The sequence below is a fragment of the Camponotus floridanus genome, unplaced genomic scaffold, assembly GCF_003227725.1.
Source record: "Camponotus floridanus strain SB8 unplaced genomic scaffold, Cflo_v7.5 scaffold35, whole genome shotgun sequence".
Classification (NCBI taxonomy): domain Eukaryota; kingdom Metazoa; phylum Arthropoda; class Insecta; order Hymenoptera; family Formicidae; genus Camponotus; species Camponotus floridanus.
The window spans coordinates 1,357,444-1,383,092 of record NW_020229492.1 but is presented as its reverse complement, the minus strand read 5'-3'; the positions used below and the strand labels follow the sequence as shown (position 1 = coordinate 1,383,092).

Below are 25,649 nucleotides of genomic sequence, written 5' to 3'. Positions count from 1 at the left end.
CTTGTTGGGATTCAGAATATTTATTTATATATGATTTAATATTTATGATTATATATGATTAATATTTATTTATATATGATATCATATATGACTATATTTGGCAAAACATAATTAGATGATATTGACAAAATCTATATATGGCCAATTTTATATGGACTTTTTTTCCCGGGATTAGAAATATATCTTTATATAATAATATACAAATATATATATATTCATATCAATTTATACATAAGCATATCTATTTTTATATGGACAAAATTGATATATAAGTTTGTATAACTAGATATAATCAGTTTTGTCTAATTATATATGAAAAATTTTTTACCGGATATTAATAATCAGAATTGTATGCCTTGACATATCGACGGTTGAATAATTCTACATTGCTTAAGCCATTCAGACCTGAATTTTTTATGGTAATGTTATGTTATGTTATGTTTTGTTATGTTTTTGTGCATAATTGTGCACATAGGGTCTGAATAGGTTAAAGACACAACACACACACACACACAGATGCACACGCGCGCGCAGTACGCTGATTATGCACATCTCCGCCGAATGTTTAACCAGGATATTCAACCAGAAAGGATAGTCGAGGGTATTAAGAAAGATGCAAACAATATCCATCTCCATATTTTTATAATTAAATATAATGTTCATATACAATGCGTATTTTATTTATAATTGCATATATATAATATATATAAGGATTTTCTCGCAATTTGCACATTTTACACTCATGTAGTATTTACGTTTTAAATTTTAAACGGCTATTGGCATTTAATGGGGATAAATCTCATATGAACCGGATGAGAAGGACGAAGTATTATATCGGTCTTCAGTTGAATATCCTTTAAACCTTCAACGGGCTCCAAATAAAAATTGTGCACCAAAGGAGCTATCATAGCCTTCAATTCCAACAAACCGAATCGTTGACCTAATAATATATAAAATTCGAAGTCTGTCGAAAACTATCAACATGAAGAAAAATGAAATTCCCAACCAATTCACCTATGCAATTTCTCGGTCCTGCGCTGAATGGTAGGTAGGAATAAGGATGACGATTTCGTATGTTTTCGGGCAAGAATCTATCAGGATCAAATACTTCTGGATTTGGCCAAAAATTAGGATCTCTGTGAACTCCGTAAATATTAAGATGTAAGATTGTTCCAGCAGGTACGATATATGAATCTGAAAAATATAAGAAAATTTCAAAATTTACAAAAATAAGACTTTTTGAAAAAAAAAATAAAATGTACATAATATTGTATTTTTAAAATGTAATATAATATATTAAATTTTACATTCGATAATATATATTGTACTTTGTGTGATGTGACAAAACATGTCAAATAAAGTGATTAATTACGTAGTTTTACATCTTCCGCAGTATTTCGTGATATTAAGAACACACTGGGATACAAACGTAGAGCTTCTCTTAAACATCTATCTAAATATGATAAATTTTGCAATGATTTCATCGTAAGTTTCCCTCCGTTCTCTTGCATCATGGTATTAACTTCTACCCTCACACGTTCCTATGTCATCGATAACGATTAAAATATATTTTTTAATTTAGGTTTTTATATGCATAAATATAAATAAATTTATAATAAATCATAACATATTGTTTATATTTGTTTTGAGATGTTTTTTCGGAATTTATATATTGATGTATGTATAGAAAAATACATTGTAAATAAAAACTTGATATTTGTACTTTGAATAAAATTCTCGATTTAAATAATATATTGAAGTATACCTGAACATCTTTATGTTCAGCTAATAATAACAAAGCAAACATTATACCCGCTGCTGTAGTATCATGACCCTGTAATCAGATCATCATATTGTTTTATGTGTTAGATAATATGTACAAACAATTAAAAAAAATATTACATATACGTACTTCAAACATGAAAGTATCGACTTCCTCTCTTATGTCCAAATCAGTTAAAGAAGTTTCTCGAGATACCGCTATTAATAGGTCCAACATGGCTAGCCTTTTCTTTTTAACTAGAAATAAGCAAGGCATATTAGCATCATTTTTGCATATCGTGCTTTAACTATATAACATTGTTCTCGTTTAAAATTTAAACTTTCTTGCAAATAGTAATAATTTATTCTTATAGCGAACATGTATTGCATCATTTCGTGTAAGTATACATATATGTTTAATGTAAATAGAGTATAATTTATAATTTTAGATTGTAAAGTCGAATTTAAGTTAGAAGCTCTGAGTTCTCACATACTTCCAAATATTTCGACATCTTCTGCCTCCGTCTCTTTATTATCTTCAACATTCTTTAAGTATCGATTACCTGTACGTTCATGATAAAGTTTTCTTTCCGCGATGACCTATACACAAGTACGATATTTAATTTTTGTATTAAATAGCAATGACATATTGTATTATATTATAAATATTAATATGTTATTAATATTACGAGATTTATTGTAATTTTTAAAAGTGTTATTTGAAGGACTTGATAACATGACTTATAACGTACTTTTTCTGTAAATCCATGCAATATCTTCAAGAGATTTTTTTGTTTTCTTCCTTGTGGTGATAATGAGAATAATAAATCATTATACAACCAAGGCCTAAATGCTCTAAACCGATATAGTTTAAAAGAAAGAAATATATAGTTTAAAAATATATAGGTTTTAAAATATATAGGTATATCATTATAATAAAGGATCTTAAATATTTTACACAATTATTTATTATACTGTCATATATTGAATTACCTATAAACTATCAATTCGGTTATTTCATGAATTGCATTTCGATACTGTTGTTGGAATTCGCCGAATTTTTGCAGAGAGACGCCCATGGCAGTTTCTATAATACATATTTATTATACAGTTTCCAGAAATCGAGGACATAAAATGTACAGTATGATTGTCCGTGCCAGACAATGTTTTCCTCTGGCAAAAGTACGTTAAATATTACTTTTTAAATGGAAACAATTAATTAAAGGATTTGTTAAACAAAACACATTTGTTGAAAATATAAATAAATAAAAAATATTTTTTATAGAAAATATGGAAATTATATACTTTCATTTTCTTAACTTCATTGAACTTAAAATCACAAATTCGAAATAATAATCACTCAATTGAAGCACTTAGATGAGTTTGCTTAAATCTACCAAATTTCATTCGTCTATAAATTGATACATCGCTGGTTAATCGTCATTACTATGCGTGAAAAATCTGACTTTCCTAATATCATACCGTACACCATATATGATTCAACTGCCTATCTGGTCCAGAGCACTCATTCGTAAGCTGAAAGTTGTTTTTATTTCAAAAGTAGTGTTCGGACAAATTTTTGCCAAAGAAAAAAGTTGTTTCTTCTGGCACGGACATTCAAGCTGTGCATTTCGTGTCTGCGAATTTTGGCACAATCTGTGCCGAAATCGTATCATCGAAGATTATTACGGATGAATCTTTCATTCATAGCTTTGACAAAAAAATCGAATATTATTTATTTTTTCTGTACTGTACTGTACTGTATTGTACTGTATTGTACTGTATTGCATACGTGTGTTACGACACGGTAGGTGTGTGTGCGTGTGCATGTGATACTTCGTGTAGAAATAAATTCTTTTCTTAAGTTATAGTCATTTGGAATGTTACCGCATATCGCGTTTAGCGTATGTTCACTAATAAATGGTAATAAATCTTTCACAACTGTCCCTCCGACATCCTTCAAAGATCTTGTCATGCAATCACTTTCCTTGATCAAGATATCAACAAACTGATTTAATATATTAAAATGGAAGGCAGGAGTTAATATCTTTCGCCGTGTTTGCCATTTAACGCCTGGAACAAAAACAAGATAAAATTATACGATAAAATACAAATAATAGAATATAAGATTTATACATATTATAGCGTCTCTTTTACAATTAGTTTAATGTTTACTGCCGATTATTAAATAACAATATTATTCTGCGTTTTTTTTATATCGTAAAATTCTTTTATAATTTTTTAAATATATCTTCTCATAAAAGTTTTACAAACGGTAAGTATTGAAAGTATTAACTTGAATTTAATTATTATTTTGTAATTAAATTTTTATATCAAAAACAAATTAGAGAACGTTAAAAACCAAGCGCCGATGTACGTAATGAGCGTAACAAAAAATATGCAATTATTATCAATAATTCACATTAAATTATAATAAATTAAAGATCGAAATACAAACAATTTGGTTTAATCCAGGTTCTTATCAAAGTTATTACAAAAATATTATAAAATGTGAGCGAAAGAATCATAAAAAAATATAAAAACATAAATCAAAATTTAAATCTTTATTGATTGATGAATAAAAAAGTATACGAAAAATATTATTAAAAAATGTCCGTTACTAATGATGTTTGATTTACATTTGAAAATTTTTAACTGAAATATCTTATAGAGAGATCATCTCTACTATTTCTTTTTAAATTTATTAATTTACATAACAATAAAGTTATATAAGTTATATTATATAAGTTCACCATTTAAAAAAGATAATATTTAAATCTAATTGTAATATTTATTTGATTGTTTGTAATACAGATAGATACAAAACTGCAGTGCAACCGAAATAATTAATATTAAGTATTTCGAGTGAGAAAAATTATTTCATCCAGATGTGAATCTTATTAAAATTGAGTATGTTTGTACACAATGCGTAATTTATTTGTCACACGAAAATTCCGTTACTTCAAAAAATCATATTTACGTCATCTCCAACCGAATTTATTTAGTATTAAGTTTTACAATTTTAACGTTTCGATCAGTAAGCAATTCCTATTATTTTTCATTTATTTAGTTCATTATTTGTTTTCAACTTTGCGTTGTTATGTTCACACAAGATGGTGGATTAAGGGAGTATTCTAGAAACCGAATGTTTGTATGTTATTTTTGCAAATTTTTTTAAAGAGCAGTGTAAGTTTTTTGGGATGTGGTTTTTCTCACCGTATCCCAAAAATTTATATGTACATACTTGAAGATATTTCCAAATTTTTTTACTAAAAATAATTATAAATAAGTGCAATATTGAATAAGGTAATAAAAAAAATTTGGTTCATGGCTCTTATGATTCTGGAGGGCCGTTCTACTCCTAAAATCTAAAACAAAAAAACCAGAGAGATTCTTAATTAGTATGAGTTTGGCTATAGCAGATATCGAAATGAAAAAAATTATTAAAAAATTTAAAAAACTGTAAAAAGGCTGCAAGAATTAAAAAAAAATATTTTGGACTTGATTTTGGGAGTTGCTTTAACTATACTTATGCTGACGATGTGTGCATATTCGACTCAATTGATTTTAACTCAATTGGTTTTAGAGATATCATGAGATATCATAAGATATGTAAGAGGCAAAAATAAAAAACGTATTCAAAGTTTTTCACATTGATTACATAGAGATAATTTTACTTACGATCGATCAGCTAGTGCAGGAGTATGCAGGGGACCTTCCTCCTGCTCATAAAAGTCTTACTGAACTGTTCCCTCTTTCCTGCAATTTAGTCTCTCATCTTTAACAAAATCAGTTGAACGCCGTTTCAAGCTGGTGATACGAGTTTCGTTCTAAAAATTTGCGTACATTCCTGCATGCTGGGACCAGAAGTCACTCATTAAGTTCACAACTTTCAAAATTGGTATAAATCCTTCATTGAAGACAATAATTACCAGAAAAGTTACTACTTCAATTTTGATCCCAAAATGAAAATGTTTTGGAGCAAAAGTTCAAATCAATAAATTCAAAAAATTTTAATTGTTATTTTGTGTTTCTCGTAAGCAACGTTTTAACAGTTCACTAGCCGAACCTAACCAAAATATAAATGGCGACACAATGCTCTATTGTGCGCCGCGCGGCCGAAGTGTGCGCCAGAGATCGCTCCTTACCGGGTGCTATAACTGTGTCAATTTTGTGAATCGAACTAAATCCTTTTGCAGACATATTTTCCACACCAAATTTTTGCAAAAAATCATTTTTTTTTTTGCTAGACTAGAATACTCCCACAATACACGATAACAAACTAAAATAATGTTTGTACGTTTTTATATGCTAACATGTTATATGCTATTACCTGTACTGGTGAGGAGGCCTGTGCCCAACCAGGGATGTGTTATATTATATAAACGACTTTTCTCGATGTGCTTAGTGCTGGTTAATATTTTCTATAATGACCAGAAACATTTATTTATTATAGCATTCAATATCAGATGCACAAATAATTAACTAATTGTATCTGATATTTTAATCTAATCTGTATGAATTTTGAATCAATGCTTTTTATTTTTTTTTTTTTAATATTTTTATTAGCAAAAATCTTCTGAAAAGCATCTTCGTGAAATACAAAATTTATAATCTACCTAAATTGTAATGTCTGTAAAAAATAAATCTTTCCAGAAATTTCTTTATTACCTCCAGGTCATCTGGATGACGGATAAGCACAGCAAATACAAGTAATCCCCATATTTTGAAAATAGGATAATACTTATCACATAGTGTACACAATAATTTCCATTGTTCCACTAAAAAATATATTATAAATATCAATACAAAAATTAAATAAGATTGAATAAATTTAAAAATTTCAAATAATAATAATTAAAAATTAAATCAAAATTGTCAAATTAGAGACACAACACGGTAATTGGGGCTCAAGGAAGAAACAGCACTTCTTTCCTTCTGATTATTCGTATATTTCAAATTAAATATAATTATACTAACAAAAGCAAACGTTTTGGATAATCTTTTGATCCCTCTTTTGATTCAGTTCAACTTTAATAATATGCGTTACAAAGTATTATACGCGCGATGACACATTAAATTATAAAAATATTGTCTCCGTTAAAATAACGTAGTGTAGATAACATTAAATTATATCTCGCAGATATCTGGCAGCACATTTTACATTACTTCAAATAATTCTTTAAATTATTGTACTGTCATGTGCCAATGTATTAAATCCAGGGTCTGTAAACTCCTTTGTTAAAATTTGTACCAGCGTTAATAACGCCGTCTAGAAGGCTGCTTTCAGATGATTATGGCTGCGTATGGAAAGACGCTCTGGATGCTTTGAAACATCATTCTATCTTTGTACTACATTCTATGAAAATAAAGAATAAAGTTTCGGAGCATTCATAGTGCAGTCTTGATCGCAGCCAATATAAACCATCTTCTTAAAAAATCAACATGGTGTCTCAAAATACGATAAATCAAATACGCTTGAAGACACATGTTACAATATATTGTTGTCAATTGTAATGTTAATTAACATTTTAACTATATTATTATGTATCTTTCAAGTTGGCTGATGATTCGATGATGTAATGTTTAAATATGTCTTCGATTGTTAGAAAGTAAACATAGACTCAACCGAGAACAAACTCGATTGATTTGATAATAACAAACGTGTAAATATATGAACAAACGTCTCATATGTTTGATAAATTATCAATTATCGTCGCAAATGCGTGATGCAAGAATATTATTTATAAATTCAAGTTATTTTTTATCACTTGATGAACAGTATTTCAGAGACGAATCTTTTGTCAAATCAGGACTCTCTGTCCAAAATTTCAAGTTCTTCTCAATTAAAATCATGACCAAATTTGAATCTATGATTGATTATGACTGAAAATTGCGAAATATTACTCTGGATATGGTTTCGATGTCCCGAAATTCGTTGTTTCAATTGTCTACTAATCTAACCAACATGACGCTTCGCAATCATTGCATGAGAATTATATATTGCTGCATGAATCTTTTGGCATTATGTTTTTATGGCAAAACTACGAAATTTATCTGAATTGAAATAAGATAATCCCGTGTCATGATCACTAAGAATTCGTTTAAATTGTTCCAAAAATCATTGTTCATATATAAGATATAGTGAAATATGAAGAGAATTCTTTGAAGGATGGTTCTCATTAAACTCTAAATTTGTTTGTTCTTGGCTAATGGCAACCTCAGGTGTTTTCGTATTACATTGAAAATATAAACCAGAGGATAACACTTGTCCAAGAAAATACTGATCAGCTCAAAATTTTTTTGAGTGAAATTTGGGATGTGACAATAAAAAGGTACGATCTATCAATCCCACAATTATTCGTCTCTTATAGAATAGTGAGTGATTCCATTTATAAATTAGATATTTTCCAGAAAAAGTGGGTTTATGATCTCAAATTCAATTAAATTATTATTCACGACTATCGTAACATCAAAGAAATTAAGTTTATTATTCCTTTTTCCATTGTGAACTAAAATCTCAGATAAAAAGAATTGAAGATCTCATTGAACATGGAAGAAGGAATCGCCAAAGTTACCTACATACCTGTAATAAAATAGCAAATTGAAAGAAATATGTCTAATTCCATCATTAAATCTTAAGTCAACATGAGAGACAACAACACAACGATATATCATTATCAATTTGTAAAAAGCGCAGAATCTGATGAATCATGTTTTTGACTAGTAATTAAAATATAAAAAGTTAATTTATGTATATTTCGTATATTACGCATGTTACATAATATTTCTTTGTATTTATATTTTCACTTGACTTGTTAAATTTAACACATTGGCATATTACAATAATTTGAAGAATTATTGTAATATGCCAATGTGTTAAATTTAACAAGTCAAGTGAAAATATAAATACAAATTTATTACACATTATTTGCAACATGTGCTACCACATATCTGCGAGATACAATCTAACATTTATGCGTTCTAATGTACTAATGTACGTATCAAGGACAGATATTTTTATAATTTGATGTGTCTGCAACACTTTGTAACGCATATTGTTAACGTCGCATTAAAGAAGGATTAATAGATCATTCGAAACGTTCATTTTTAATATAATTATATTTAATTTGAAGTACACGTGTAATCAGAAGAAAGGAAGTATTGTTTCTTCCTTGAGCCCCAATTACCGTATTGTGTCTCTAATTTGCCAATTTTGATTTAATCTTTAATTATGGAAAAATTTTAGTACAACTAATTTTATTGTTATTTTCAATATTAGCGCAACTTTATCTTGGAAATAGATAAATAATTAAAAAAATTAATTACTAATAATTATTCCAAAGAGAAGTGCTCAGATATGTAATCTGCTTGTATAATAATAATCTTGATAAGTATACGTTTCAGAGCAAAGATTTATGAATTTAATATTTTTGCTTATGTATATATGCCTGAATGACGAGTTATTTGTCAATTAAATAGAGTAGATAGTTTGTACTTGCCTGCTGAAACAGAAAATAGGAATATGTTGCCGAAAATCGGAACGCTTGGGGGTCCCGGTATAAGATGAAGAAGTCGTCCTTTTTTTCCATAATGTACGTAATAATAATATATCGACAAAATAAATATGAACAATAACGATATATTTATAAACATTGTTCCTTAACGTTGATATTCTTAATTGTCAAATTTAGCTTATTCTGTTTAGTGTTTTTTTTTATGATTCTTCACATGTATCACAAAATAAATGGTAGTAATTCTCCCAAAAAATTGATAATTACCTTGTTATTCTAAATGTTAATTCTAAATAGAAAGAGACATAAAGAGAGAGTGAGAGAATAATAAGAAGATTACTGAAATGCGTTAATCGTATATTTTTTAAAGTCAATTTTTATTTATGACTAACTTTAAATATTCATGAATAAAACTGCTCATTGTAAATGGAAAAAAATATTATCTATGTAATAAAAAATATATGAATCCAATAAAAATATTTCTAATTTTTCAAACTATTACTTCAATTGCTTTTTATTGTAAAAGATAAAATTTCGTGAAAATTTATTGTAAAATAATTAACAGTATCATAAATAGGACCAGCATTATTTTTATATCAATTCTTATATTAATTTTTGTTGCAAATATTTAACATATAAATTAGTTTTAGTATTAACATTTTAATTATAATTTTATTTAGTTTATAACTGTATGAATGTATATAATTCTTAAGCAATTACATCACAATGTCCACTTAAAATTCATTTCTGTGCAAATCTTTGTTCGAAAGTATCTTACTAGGAAGAGCACGGAAGTGTCCGCTTCCGATTTTGATGAGCTTTTAATATGTTGTTTTCTAGACAAAAATAGGGAACACATATTTTTTATACTTGCTTTATTATTATTATTATTATTATTATTATTATTATTATTATTATTATTATTATTATTATATCTTGTGCCACCTTAAATTAAACAAGTTTAGAGTCTCGTGCGTCACTTTATGCATACATTTTGAGCTTATTTATATTTAACGTTTTAATATCTTATCACATATTAAATATAAATTTGATTTGTTAGTATCAATGTTATTTTAGCTATACACGCGAAGAAAACGTAATTACATAGATAAATGTTCATATTAGTTATCTTCTGTTACGGAAAAACAGGACGTGTTGCGCGAAAAATCGAGCACATGAACGGACACGAATAGGCGTATTACAGACAAGTTTATAATTAATTCTGGAAAATGACTTTTCAAAACATAACTTAATAATATATGGTTGGATTCGTAAAAAAATAATCTTTCACTTGGTAATAAAGAAATTTCAAAATTTAAAAAAAAATATATATTTAGTGGTGGAGGTATTTTAAAAATTTAAAAAAATAAAATAGTTTTGTTATTATTGTAAAGTACTCTTGAAGCCATTTAACTTTTAATTTAAAATTTTTTTTCTATCTCTTATAGTTTCTGAAATATTCATCTTGAAAGGAAAAACCTGATTTTTTCAAAGGGTTTCATGGGGTGTTTTAGCCCCTAGACACGCGTATGGGCACGTATAAAAAAATCGTGTCCTTTTGTGAAGATAACAACATATTAAAAGCTCATCAAAATCGGAGGGGAACACTTCCGTAGCTTTCCTTGTTAGATCTATAAATATACTTTTATAGTTTTATAAAAAGAGTTTTTTATAATAAATCAAAATTATTTAATTAAGCAAACTGTATCAATAAACAAAGAATTATTTTATTAGTTTTTATTTAATTTATATCACAATCATTATTCTATTATATTGTGTTTTCATATAATATACAAATTGTATAATTATCGTGATTTCTTATAAGGGTTCTATCGTTTTGTTGTGTATCTAATTGTTAAACATATTTCTATAAAAATACTTCTGCTATAATATATATTTAATAAAATTATAACAAAAAAAATTGTATAAAACTAACAGCTTGTGATATTTGAAAAATTTATATCAAATATTTATATTAAAATCATGCTCTTAAAATAATTATATTATTATCAACCATTGTTGGGATTTTACAATAATATTATAAAATTTTATTTGATATATTACCTGATAAATTTTCGAATAAAATAATTAATAATTAAAACACTGGAATGTTTAAAATGAAATTGTAAATTTCTCCAAGCAGATACACATGTCAGTAAAACAAATCTTCTCGAACTAATAATGTAAATCTCAGATTTGTATTTATAGCCGTTCATCAGCTCAAGAGTGTATTAATCATCAGAATTTTTTGTCTTGAGATACAAACGATAAAATAATTCCTCTTTGCTTAATCACACAAACGCACACACATACACATATCATTAATCTATATACATACATATATACATATCTATATCTATACACACATACACGCGCGCGCGCGTAGTATTGTGTGTGTGTGTGTGTGCGTGCGTGCGTGCGTGCGTGCGTGCGTGCGTGCGTGCGTGCGTGCGGTGCGTGCGTGCGTGCGTGCGTGCGTGCGTGCGTGCGTGCGTGCGTGCGTGCGTGCGTGCGTGCGTGCGTGCGTGCGTGCGTGCGTGCGTGCGTGCGTGCGTGCGTGCGTGCGTGCGTGCGTGCGTGCGTGCGTGCGTGCGTGCGTGCGTGCGTGCGTGCGTGCGTGCGTGCGTGCGTGCGTGCGTGCGTGCGTGCGTGCGTGCGTGCGTGCGTGCGTGCGTGCGTGCGGGCGTGCGTGCGGGCGTGCGTGCGTGCGTGCGTGCGGGCGTGCGTGCGTGCGTGCGTGCGTGCGTGCGTGCGGGCGTGCGTGCGTGCGTGCGTGCGTGCGTGCGTGCGTGCGTGCGTGCGTGCGTGCGTGCGTGCGTGCGTGCGTGCGTGCGTGCGTGCGTGCGGGCGTGCGTGCGGGCGTGCGTGCGTGCGTGCGTGCGGGCGTGCGTGCGTGCGTGCGTGCGTGCGTGCGTGCGTGCGTGCGTGCGTGCGTGCGTGCGTGCGTGCGTGCGTGCGTGCGTGCGTGCGTGCGTGCGTGCGTGCGTGCGTGCGTGCGTGCGTGCGTGCGTGCGTGCGTGCGTGCGTGCGTGTATTTATAGAGTAGACCGGGAGGAAAAATAACATCGTCATGAAAATAACAAGCCTCCTACTAACCTACATAATATGTCGACTATAATTTTTACTATACAGGGTGTCGCAGACCACCCGTGTCAGCTGAATATCTCAAAAACTGAGCGCGACAGGCAAAAATATTTCAGACAAAAGTTGTATGATTTTAAAGAGGACATAAGATGGTGTCATTAGTTTGACCTTGAAGAGCCACTGGAAGGTCACGTGAAGGTCACCTCCAACTTTTTAAATGGGATACCCTATATGCTTTTATATATTTTTATAACTCATCTCGAGAGCTTTCCAAAACACTATAATTAAGTTAGTTTTCATTAAATACTTTGCGAGTTATGAGGCTTCAAATCATTTCTTAATTTTATTTTTTTTTCATAAACCGTAAAATATCTTGTAAAATTTTCATTTTTTAATTATATTACCTTAATACTTTTATGTACAAAATAGTGAGAGGAATTAATTGGTGTAAAGAAAACACATAATTGTTTTGAAAAAAATGTAATTTGCAATTAACAATTATTAATTAAAGAATATCGTCTAATAAGCTTCCGATTGGCGTGATTAAAACGTCTTAAAACAAATATGAACAATACATTTTGATTTATTATAAATTTATTTATATTTATGTATATAAAAAAATTGAAAAATATATTTTAATTATTATTATCGATATCATAGGAACGTGTGAGAGTTGAAGTTAATACCGTGATGAAAGAGAACGGAGGAAAACTTACCATGAAATCATTGCAAAAGCAGTCAGCCATTTCAGCAAGGATGGCGCAGAGTGTTCGAATCGTACTTTTACGACATTCCCATCCAATTTTATAACATATTTGAATCATTTTCTAGTCAAATAAATATTTTTCAAATGAGAACCATATTGATTTTAAAATGTTAAAAATGTTGAAAAATATCTATAGTTTTTTTAGCAAACAATATACATCTCCATATCTTTACAATTAAATATAATGTTCATATGCAATGTGTATTTTGTTTATAATTGCATATATAATATGTATAACGATTTTCTCGCAATTTGCACATCTTACACTTATGTAGTATTTGTGTTAGTTTTAAATGGCTATTTTCGTGTGATGGGGATGAATCTCATATGAACCGGATGAGAAGGACGAAGTATTACATCGAGCTTCAATTGAATATCCTTTAAATACTCAACGGGCTCCAAATAAAAATTGTGCACCAAAGGAGCTATCATAGCCTTCATTTCTAACAAACCGAATCGTTGACCTAATAATATATAAAATTCGAAGTCTGTCGAAAACTATCAGCATGAAGAGAAACGATAATCACAACCAATTTACCTATGCAATTTCTTGGTCCTGCGCTGAATGGCAGATAGGAATAAGGATGACGATTCAGCATTTTTTCGGGCAAGAATCTATCTGGATCAAATACTTCTGGATTTGGCCAAAAATTAGGATCTCTGTGAACTCCGTAAATATTAAGATGTATGATCGTTCCAGCAGGTACGACATATGAATCTGAAAAGTATTACAAAATTACAAAATTTATAATAAAAAATTTTAAATTAAAAAAAAAAGAATTGTTTTAAGAAAAATAAAATGTACACAATATTCTATTTTTAAAATGTAATATAATATACTAAATTTTACGTTCGGTAATATATGCTTTGTGTTATGTGACATAAAGTGATTAATTACGTAGTTTTACATCTTCCGCAGTATCTCGAAATATTAAAAACACGCTTGGATACAAACGTAGCGCTTCTCTTAAACATCTATCTAAATATGATAAATTTTGCAATGATTTCATGGTAAGTTTCCCTCCGTTCTCTTGCATCACGGTATTAACTTCAACCCTCACACGTTCCTATGATATCGATAATAATAATTAAAATACATTTTTCAATTTTTTTATATGCATAAATACCCTATAAATAAATTTATAATAAATCAAAATGTATTGTTTATATTTGTTTTAAGATATTTTAATTTTTTTGTAATTTTTATATATTAATTTACGTATAGAAAAATAGATTGTAAAGAAAAACTTGATATTTGTATTACTTTGAATAAAAATTTTAATTTAAATAATATATCATAAAATATTGAGATGTACCTGAATATCTTTGTGTTCAGCTAATAATAATAAAGCAAACATTATACCCATTGCTGTAGTATCATGTCCCTATAATCAGATATATAGATATATTATATATGTGCTTAGATAATATGTATAAAAAATTAAAAAAAATATTACATATACATACTTCAAACATGAAAGTATCGACTTCCTCTCTTATGTCCAAATCAGTTAAAGAACTTTCTTGAGATGCAGCTATTAAAAGGTCCAACATGGCTAGCCGCTTTTTTTTAACTAGAAATAAGCAAGGCACATTAACGATTATCACATTTTTGTATATTCCGCTTTAACTATAAAACATTGTTCTCGTTTAAAATGTAAACTTCCTTACAAATAGTAATTCTTAAAAATAGCGATAATTTATTTTTATATCGGACATATAATGCATTATTTTGTGTCATTATATATTATTTAGTGTAAATTAGTGCAAGTATAATTTATAATTTTAGATTGCGAAATTGAATTTAAATTAGAAGCTCTAAGTTCTTACATACTTCCAAATACTTCAACATCTTCTGTCTCCGTCTCTTTATCATCTTCAAGATTCTTTAAGAATCGATTACCTGTGCGATCATGATAAAGTTTTCTTTCCGCGATAACCTATATACAAATACGATATTTAATTTTTGTATTAAATAGCATATTGTATTACATTATAAATATTAATAATGTAATATGTTATTAATATTATGATATTTATTGTAATTTTTAAAAGTGTTTAAAGGACTTGAGATAATATAACTTATAACGTACTTTTTCTGTAAATCCGTGCAATATCTTTAAGATTTTTTTTTGTTTTCTTCCTTGTGATAATAATGAGAATAATAAATCATTATACAAATAAGGCCTTGCTACTCTAAATCGAAATTCATTTATAGTTAATAATTTAGTTAATAATATAGTTATATAATTTTAATAATAATGTTATTTTGTAAAAGTCTTATTTAATGCCATTATGAAGTAATAGAGTAATCTTAACTCTAAATAATCATAGATTGTAGACAATATATGAAAAATTTAAAAGTATACGTGTGACGAAAAAGTTATGTAAATTCTTCTAACGACATTGTATTTTTGTTTAAATATTTTTTTATCGAAGCTAAATATTTTTTAATCTACAAATTGCCCACACAGTTCATTTGTCTTAATTTTTCAAGAGTTTCAAGATTAAAAATAATTTTAAATAAAATATTTAATGGAGCATGCACAATACATTTTAATTGCTAATTACGGGCTTAAAGAAATCGATATTTATATTAACATTGATATAAACAGTTGTTCACATCTGCATCTTCACATGACTTTAATAATCAGTCTATTTTTTAAAATGTGCAGCTAAATCATTATAATAATTTAAAGGATCATAGATATGTCACACAATTATTTATTATACTTTCATGTATTAAATTACCTATAAACTAACAATTCAATTATTTCGTGAATTGCATTTCGATACTGTTGTTGGAATTCGCCAAGATTTTGCAGAGAGACACCCATGGCAGTTTCTAAAATGTATTTATTATTCGTGACATAAAATCCAAAATTCGTAGACATAAAATGTACAGTACGATTGTCCGTGCTAGAAAAAACAACTTTTTCCTCTGACAAAAGTGCATTTAAATACTTTTTAAACGGAAACAATTAATTAAATTACGCACAAATCACAGGAGTGGTGCCTACAGAGTTTTACTATATTATTAAAGATTTTATAAAAACTATGCATGATATTTCAATATCGCTATTTTAAATACAATTTATTTAATAAAAAAACATTTTCTAAATGATATCACTAAAATAACGATTGAAAATAGAATAAATTGATTAGATGACATGTGAATAATTTTGATTCCAACATTTTTAAAAAAAAGTAAACATAAAATAGCGTACAGGTTCAAGTGCCATGTAGCCGTACAATTTTGGCAAATAGCTCGGATTTTTCGTGCATGCGCAATAAACATGGCCTTAATAATGGATAATAAAGGAAAAAGTTGTTTCTTCTAGCACGGACAGTCAAGTTGTGCATTTCGTGTCCGTCCATTCTGGGACTTTATATCAAGATCGAACAATCGAGGATTATTACGAGTGAATATTTAATTGATAGCTTTGATAATAAAAAATCAAATATTATTTATTTTCATTGTACCATTGTATGCGTGCGTGTATCTACGTCGCGGTATGTATGTGTGCGTGTACATGTGATACTTCGTGTTGAAACAAATTCTTTTCTTAAGTTATAGTCATTTAGAATATTACCGCATATCGCGTTTAGCGTATATTCACTAATAAATGGTAATAAATCCTTCACAACTGTCCCTCCGACATCATTCAAAGATTTTGTCATGCAATCACTTTCCTTGATTAAGATATCAACAAACTTATTTAATATATTAAAATGGAATGCAGGAGTTAATATCTTTCGCCGTGTTTGCCATTTAACGCCTGAAACAAAAACAAGATAATGTAAAATTGTGCGATAAAATACAAATAATAGAATATACGATTTATACATATTATAGTGCCTCTCTTACAATTAATTTAATGTTTATTGCCCATTATTAAATAACAATATTATTCTACATTTGTTTCTTTTTATATCGCAAAATTCTTTTATAATCCTTTAAATACATCTTTTCATGAAATTTCTACGGTATGTGTTGAAAGTATTAACTTGGATTTAATTATTATCTTGCCATTAAATCTTTATAGATTGATAAACAAAAAATATACTAAAATTTATTAAAAATGTTTGTCGCATAATGATGTTTGATTTATATTTGAAAATTTTTAACTGAAATCTTAGAGAGATCATCTTTATTATTTCTAGCTAGTTGAGAATATATATCTGGCAAAATTATCTCTCGATATAATCTCATTTGCAGCTTTCTCTTAAATGTATTAATTTATAAAACGATAAAGTTATATTATATACGTTCATCATATAAAAAAGATAATATTTAAATCTAATTGTAATATTTTATTGTAGTTATTTGATTTTTTTGTAATAGAGATAAATTGATAACAAACTTCAGTGCAACCGATATAATTAAGTATTAAATATTTCGAATAAAAGTGAGAAATATTATTTCTAAAAGATGTGAGTCTTATTAAAATTGAATGTATTTGTACAATGCATATTTTATTAGTTACACGAAAATTCCGTTACTTCAAAAAATCATGTTTGTGTCATCTTCGATCAGATTTATTTATTTTTATTTTTTATAACTTTAACGTTTCGACCGATGCAGCAATTCTTATTATTTTTTCATTTATTTAGTTCATTATTTGTTTTCAACTTTTTTTTATTATGTCCACACCAGGGGGTATTAAGGGAGTATTCTAATCTAAAAGCCGAAATTTTGTATGCTATTTTTGTAAATTTTTTTAAAGAAAAGAATGTTTTTTTTTAATGCGATTTTTCTCACAACATCCCAAAAATTTATATGTACATACTTGAAATATATTTCAAAATTTTTATTAAAAAATAATTATAAATAAGTGCGGTACACAAAATTAAATAAGATAAAAAAAAATTTGGTACATGGCTCTTATGATTCTGTCTGTTCTGCTTCTAAAATCTAAAACAAAAAAATCAGAGAGATTTTTAATTAGTATGTGTTTGGCTATAAATATCGAAATGAAAAAAATATTGAAAATTAAAAAAAGTGACGTCATTTAGAAAATTAAATTTCGATTTTTATCATTTTTTCACCATTCAAAAGATGTAAAAATTAAAAAAAAATATTTTAACTTGATTTTGGGAGAGGCTTTAACTATACTTATACTGAAGATGTGTACATATTCGTTTGATCAACTCATATCAAATTGATCAACTGGTTTTTTGGGACATCATGAGATATCATGAGAAGCAAAAAAACGTATTTAAAGATTTTCAAATTGATTACATAGAGATAATTTTATTAACAATCAAGCTAGTGCAAGGCCATACAAGGGATTTTCCTGCTCATAAAAGTCCTACTGAGCTGTTCTCTCTTCCCTGCGATTTAGATTTTCGTCTCTAATGAAATCAGTTGAACGCCGTTTTGAGCGGGTAATACGAGCTTTGTTCCAAAAATTTGCATCTTCGCATACTGTGACCAATAGTGACTCATTAAGTTCGTAACTTTCAAAACCGGTATAAATCCGGTATAAATCCGGTACATTGAAGACAATAAGAAAAGTTGCTATACTTTAATTTTTCCTCCAGAATGAAGATGTTTTGAAGCAAAAATCCAAAAGTCAATAAATTCAAAAAATTTTAGTTATTTATTTTGTATTTCTCTTAAATAACGTTCCAGCAATTCACTAGCTGAACTTAACCGAAATATAATTGCCGATCAATGTTCTATTGTGCATCGCGTTGTCCGAATGCCGAGTGCGCGCCGGAGATCACTCCCTACCGGAGAGCTATAACTTTGCTATAACTGTGTTAATTTTGTAAATTGGAAATCTTTTTGTAGGCATATTTTTCATATTAAATACTTGAAAAATATCCAAAAAAATCCGACTCGCTAGATTATAATATACGACAATAAACCCTTAATATACGACTCCCTTAATATACGACAATAAACTGTAATAAAAAATAACATTAAAATCTTGAAAGTCGCCAGTAGATAAAATAAAAGACGTAATTAAAATCGACCACACTGGCAATTTTATTGATGGTAAAAAATCACAACGTTTCGACCATAGGTTTTGGTCCTTTTCGAGTGAAAATAATTTAGTTAACTTATGTATCGTGAGAAATAAGTCTAGTCTTTCTCTGTGTGTTGATGGAGAGGTTGACATAATAATCTTGACGAAATGATTTCCTTATTTCAATAAAATTGCCAGTGTGGTCGATTTTAATTACGTCTTTTGTAATAAAAAAGTTTGTATGTTAACATTGTTATGTTACCTGTACTGGTAAGGAGACCTGTGCCGAACCAGGGATGTAACAAATTATATAAACGACTTTTATCGATGTGCTTAGTGCTGCTTAGTATTTTCTAAAATCACCAGAAACATATATTATAGCATTCAATTTATTATAGCATTCAATCTTAGACGTACAAATAATTTGTATCTAATTGTATCTCATATCTTAATCTAATTGTATAGAGTTCTGTACCGATCCTTTTTATGTTTTTTAAGAAATATTTTCAGCAAATATCTTCTTGTGAAATACAAGATTCCGCAATCTCTAGCTACAGTAATATCTATAGAGAATTAAATCTTTCCAGAAATTTCTATATTACCTCTAGATCATCTGGATGACGGATAGACACAATAAAATAGTGTAATCCCCATAGTTTCATAATAGGATAATACTTATCACATAGTGTACACAATAATTTCCATTGTTCCACTAAAAAATATATTATAAATATTTATACAAAAATTAAATAAAATTAAATATAATTAAATAAAATTAAATATAATTAATTAAAATTGAATAAAATTGAAAATTATTTTGAATAATAATAATTAAAAATTAATTCAAAATTGGCAATTTTAGAGACACAGCGCAGTTGGAGCGCAAGAAAGAAATAGCACTTCTTTCCTTCTGATTATTCGTATATTTCAAATTAAATATAATTTCACTAACAAATGCGAACGTTTTTAATGATCTTTTGATCTCCTCTCCCCTTAATTTACGTATATTTCGTGTATTGCATATATTACGTGTATTACGCAATATTTCTTTGTACTTATATTTCTATTTATTAGATTTATTGGGATTTAACACAATGGCACATTACATGCGTTCTACTAATCTACGGATCAAGGACAGATATTTTTATAATTTGATGCGTTACGCACTTATATAACACTGTGTAATGCATATTGTTAATATCGCGCTAAAGAGGAATCAAAAGATCATCTGAAACGTTCATTTCTTGTTAATGTAAATGATTATTATTTAGTTATATTTAATTTAAATTACATAGAGTAATCAGAAGGAAGAAAGTGTTGTCTCCTTCTTGCATTCCAATTACTGCGCCGTGTCTCTAATTTGCTAATATTGATTTAATCATTAATTATGGAATTCAAGAATTTTAGTGCTAGTTTTATTGTTATTTTTAATATTAACGCATCTTAATCTTGGAAATAGAATAAATAATAAAAAAATTAATTACAAATAATTATTCCAAAGAGAAATGCTCAGATATGTAATCTGCATATAATAATCTTGGTATACCATTAGGGCAAAAGATTATTAAATTTAATATTTTTGCTTGAATATATGCATGAATGACGAATCATTTGTCATTCAATTAATGCAACTAGAGTAGAAATTTTGTACTTGCCTGCTGAAACTTGGACTAGGAATGTATGACCAAATATTGGAACGCTCGGAGGTTCCGGTAAAAGATGAAGAAGTCGTCCTTTTCTTCCATAATGTACGTAATAATAATATATCGATAAAATAAATATGAATAATAACAATATATTTATAAACATCGTTTCTTAACGTTGATATTTTTAACTGTCAAATTAAGCTTTTTCTGTTTATTGTTTCTTTGATTCTTCACACGTGTCACAAAATAAATGGTATAAATTCTCCGACAAAATTGATAATTATTTTGTCTCTAAATGTTAATTCTAAATGGAAAGAGACATAAAGAGAGAAAGAATAATAGAAAGATCACTGAAATGCATAAATCGTATATTCTTTTTATAATTAACTTTTATTTATGATTAACTAAAAGATTTATGAAACAATATGATAAATTTGTTCATTATTTATGTAAAAAAAAATCTATGAATACAATAAAAATATTTCAAATTTTTCGATCATTACTTGCAATTGTTTTTTATTGTAAAAGATAAAATTTCGTGAAAATTTATTGTAAAATAATTAACAGTATCATAAATAGGACCAGCATTATTTTTATATCAATTCTTATATTAATTCTTGTCGCAAATATTTAACATATAAATTGGTTTTAGTATTAACATTTTAATTATAATTTTATTTAGTTTATAATTGTATGAATGTATATAATTCTTAAGCAATTACATCACAATGTCCACTTAAAATTCATTTCTGTGCAAATCTTTGTTCGAAAGTATCTTACTAGGAAGAGCACGGAAGTGTCCGCCTCCGATTTTGATGAGTTTTTAATATGTTGTTTTCTAGACAAAAATAGGGAACACGTATTTTTTTATACTTGCTTATTATTATTATTATTATTATTATTATTATTATTATTATTATTATTATTTTATCTTGTGCCACCTTAAATTAAACAAGTTTAGAGTTTCGTGCGTCACTTTATGCATACATTTTGAGCTTATTTATATTTAACGTTTTAATATCTTATCACATATTAAATATAAATTTGATTTGTTATATCAATGTTATTTTAGATAGCCACGCGAAAAAAACGTAATTACATAGATAAATGTTCGTGTTAGTTATCTTCTGTTACGGAAAAACAGGATGTGTTGCCCAAAAAATCGAGAGTATGGACGGACACGAATAGGCGTATTACAGAAAAGAGAGAGTTTATAATTAATTCTGGAAAATGACTTTTCGTAACATAACTTAAAAACATATGGTTGGATTCGTAAAAAAATAACCTTTCACTTGGTAATAAAGAAATTTCAAAATTGAAAAAAAATATATTTAGTGGTGGAGGTATTATAAAAAATTAAAAAAATAAAATTGTTTTATTATTGTAAAGTACTCTTTAAGTCATTTAATTTTTAATTTAAAAATTTTTTTCTATCTATCATATTTTCTGAAATGTTTATCTCGAAAGGAAAAAACTGATTTTTTTCAAAGGGGTGTTTTAGACACGCGTATGGGCACTAAATGGATATAAAAAAATACGTGTCCTTTCGTGAAGATAACAACATATTAAAAACTCATCAAAATCGGAGGGGAACACTTCCGTAGCTTTCCTTGTTAGATCTATAAATATACTTTTATAGTTTTATAAAAAGAGTTTTTTATAATAAATCAAAATTATTTAATTAAGCACTCGCAAATTGTATCAATAAACAAAGAATTATTTTATTAGTTTTTATTTAATTTATATCACAATCATTATTCTATTATATTGTGTTTTCATATAATATACAAACTGTATAATTATCGTGATTTCTTATAAGGGTTTGTTCTATCGTTTTGTTGTGTATCTAATTGTTAAACATATTTCTATAAAAATACTTCTGTTATAATATATATTTAATAAAATTATAACAAAAAAAATCGTATGAAACTAACAGCTTGTGATATTTGAAAAATTTATATTAAACATTTATATTAAAATCATGCTCTTAAAATAATTATATTATTATCAACCATTGTTGGGATTTTACAATAGTATTATAAAATTTTATTTGATATATTACCTGATAAATTTTCGAATAAAATAATTAATTAAATCACTGGAATGTTTAAAATGCAATTGTAAATTTTTCCAAGCAGATACACATGTCAGTAAAACAAATCATCTCGGACTAATAATGTAAATTTCGGACTTATACTTATAGCCGTTTATCAGCTCAAGAGCACATTAATAATCAGAATTTTATGTTTTGACATATCGACGGTTGAATAATTCCACTTTGACAGAACTCATGTATATATACATATATATAGCAGACCGGGAGCAAAAGTCACAGTAGCAACTGTGACAGCGTCAAGATACACATGTGCGTGCATGCGTGCGCGCGCGCGCGCGTGTGTGAGTTTGTGTCAAGCAAAGTGGAATTATTCAACCGTGGATATGTCAAAACATAAAATTTTGATTATTAATATGCTCTTGAGCTGATAAACGGCTATAAGTATAAATCTGAAATTTACATTATTAATTCGAGAAGATTTGTTTTACTGACATGTGTATCTGCTTGGAGAAATTTACAATTACATTTTAAACATTCCAGTGTTTTAATTAATTATTTTATTCGAAAATTTATCAGGTAATATATCAAATAAAATTTTATAATACTATTGTAAAATCCCAACAATGGTTGATAATAATATAATTATTCTAAGAACATGATTTTAATCCCTTTCCGTTCTTTAACAAATCTGACTCGTGATGAAGATTTTGGCCCAAACATGAATATGACGAGCCAGGCTCGTGAACAGATAGTCGGGCCAAACATAAACATCACGAGCCAAGCTCATGAACAGATAGTCGGGCCAAACATAAACATCACGAGCCAGGTTCGTTAACATAAACATCGTAATATAACGGTCGTAATTGAATGTTAGTTCCTATCAGTACACCACGAGAGTTAGAGCCCGCTACCACTTGGGCCGAGTTTCGTCGAGCTAAATGGCACGGAAAGGGGTTAATATAAATATATAATATACATTTTTTTCAAATATCACAAGCTGTTTGTTTTATACGATTTCTTTTGTTATAATTTTATTAAATATATATTATAACACACACACAGAAGTTCTACAGAAATATGTTTAACAATTAGATACATAACAAAACGATAGAACAAACCCTTATAAGAAATCACGATATGTATATATACATATATAGAGCAGACCGAGAGCAAAAGTCACAGTAGCAACAGTAACAGAGTCAGGAAAGTAAGACGCCTCCTACTAACCTGCATAATATATTAAATAATTTTTACTATATAGTCAAGCGGATATGCCCCGATTCCTTTTCTTTTCAGCTAATTGTTGTGGAACGATCGCATATCAGTTTCACACACAGGAAAATTAGTGTATTCACATTATTCATATAAATAATTTTCGTAAGTATTTCTTGTTTCAGTTTTTTTTGTATTTATGCTTAATTAAAGTGTATATATATATTGACGTAATAATTTACCGGTGCATTTTTTTACAATGTGTTCATAAATTTTTATAGTTGATTTGGATAAGTCTTGAATCCTATTTAGGTTATAATACTTTTATTCTAAAAAATGTGTCAGAAGGCAAAAGTAACACAACACTCTGTGGACGAAAATAACATGTTGTTAGGGCTGGTCCCATAATAACTGTACCAATGGCGATTCTTATTATGTATGCCATAATTGTGATTCGGAATAGAATAATAACCTTGTGCCTAGTAATAATAACTTTAACTTTAGTTGGCACTGAAAATAATTATATTTATAGTAACTACAACTATTTCTTTAATCCTTTCTAAAAAAAGTATATTATATTGAAAGTCTCGAAATATATCGTTGCTTTTTTTTTTAATATTGATATGTGCGTTGCGACTTGCTTCATGTTATGTGCGGTTGTGAAATCAGCTATCAATTTTGACAGTTTGCGTAAAATAAAATAAAATTATCATTAAAAATAATATTATCTTATAATATAAGGATTATAATCCCATACAACATCGAAATTTTGCAATAACATTACATAGATTTAATATTGAAACATTGTAATATAATTACTATTATTATCGTTAATATTATGGTGAAATGTATTTATAATATTAAAATGCGTTTTGCTACATGTGCAAAATGCTTTAAGTTTAATAAAAAAACTTTGAAAATATAAGATGATGTTTAAGCAGGATAAGAAAACACGTCTTTGAAAAACGTCCATTAATTTTATTAATTAGTGTTTATAAAATGTTTCTTATCAAATACTTATCTCGATAATATATATACAATTATCTTACATACACTCGACATCAGAATATTTTAATACGTGGAATAAATGGACTATTTTATAAATATCATTTATATATCATTAATCTAATGACTCGACTAGTTTGTGTCATTGCAGAAGATCGATATTGAAAGCAACATGATAATAAAACGAGATGTCACTTCCACGCCAAAAAAATTGTTGTTGAAGTGTTTATAGTGCATATATATGCATATATGTATATATTTTTTAAGTATTTTTTTTTACAAAAACTTGATATTTGTACTTTGATTAAAAATCAATTTAAATAATATATCATAAGATATTGAGGTATCTGAACATCTTTGTGTTCAGCTAATAACAACAAAGCAAACATTATACTCGCTGCTGTAGTATCATGACCCTGTAATCAGATCATTTGGAAAATGGTACATATATATCTCCGTTTCATTTATAATTCTTTTACTTACTACTATGTAATTAAATCGATTAAAAAATTCATTCAGCTTTTAAATTTTATTTTTGTTAGAATATCCATTTACTAAACAAAACTTGATTTAAAATTTTATTGATAATGTATTATATAAAATGAAAAGAATTTGAAAAAGCAGAATATG

At 28.2% G+C, this 25,649-nt stretch overlaps 2 protein-coding genes across 4 annotated transcripts; both read right to left on the bottom strand.

The window, feature by feature from the left end:
• Positions 1-697: 697 nt before the first annotated feature.
• Positions 698-11,446, bottom strand: LOC112638685 (cytochrome P450 4C1-like). 3 transcript variants are annotated; one of them, XM_025410805.1, is made up of 13 exons: positions 11,340-11,446; positions 9,264-9,564; positions 6,433-6,542; positions 6,095-6,185; positions 3,649-3,834; positions 2,755-2,848; positions 2,514-2,616; positions 2,256-2,361; positions 1,913-2,019; positions 1,766-1,834; positions 1,373-1,541; positions 1,015-1,194; positions 698-940 (listed from the first exon to the last, which is right to left on the bottom strand). In XM_025410805.1, exons 2-13 carry the CDS (start codon positions 9,415-9,417, stop codon positions 774-776), a joined length of 1,536 nt encoding a protein of 511 aa, XP_025266590.1. In that variant the 5' UTR covers positions 9,418-9,564; positions 11,340-11,446; the 3' UTR covers positions 698-773. The 3 variants fall into 3 exon arrangements, with proteins under 3 accessions (XP_025266590.1, XP_025266591.1, XP_025266592.1); XM_025410806.1 differs by lacking the exons at positions 6,095-6,185; positions 6,433-6,542 and having other exon boundaries at positions 699-940; positions 11,340-11,445; XM_025410807.1 differs by lacking the exons at positions 6,095-6,185; positions 6,433-6,542; positions 9,264-9,564 and having other exon boundaries at positions 701-940; positions 11,340-11,356.
• A 1,577-nt stretch (positions 11,447-13,023) lies between these two features.
• LOC105256021 (cytochrome P450 4C1-like) lies at positions 13,024-22,905 on the bottom strand. The gene is made up of 14 exons (XM_025410808.1): positions 22,809-22,905; positions 20,756-21,050; positions 19,703-19,812; positions 19,363-19,453; positions 16,719-16,904; positions 15,877-15,970; positions 15,219-15,321; positions 14,960-15,065; positions 14,593-14,699; positions 14,442-14,510; positions 14,024-14,192; positions 13,664-13,843; positions 13,391-13,589; positions 13,024-13,186 (listed from the first exon to the last, which is right to left on the bottom strand). Exons 2-13 carry the CDS (start codon positions 20,907-20,909, stop codon positions 13,423-13,425), a joined length of 1,536 nt encoding a protein of 511 aa, XP_025266593.1. The 5' UTR covers positions 20,910-21,050; positions 22,809-22,905; the 3' UTR covers positions 13,024-13,186; positions 13,391-13,422.
• Positions 22,906-25,649: the final 2,744 nt, after the last annotated feature.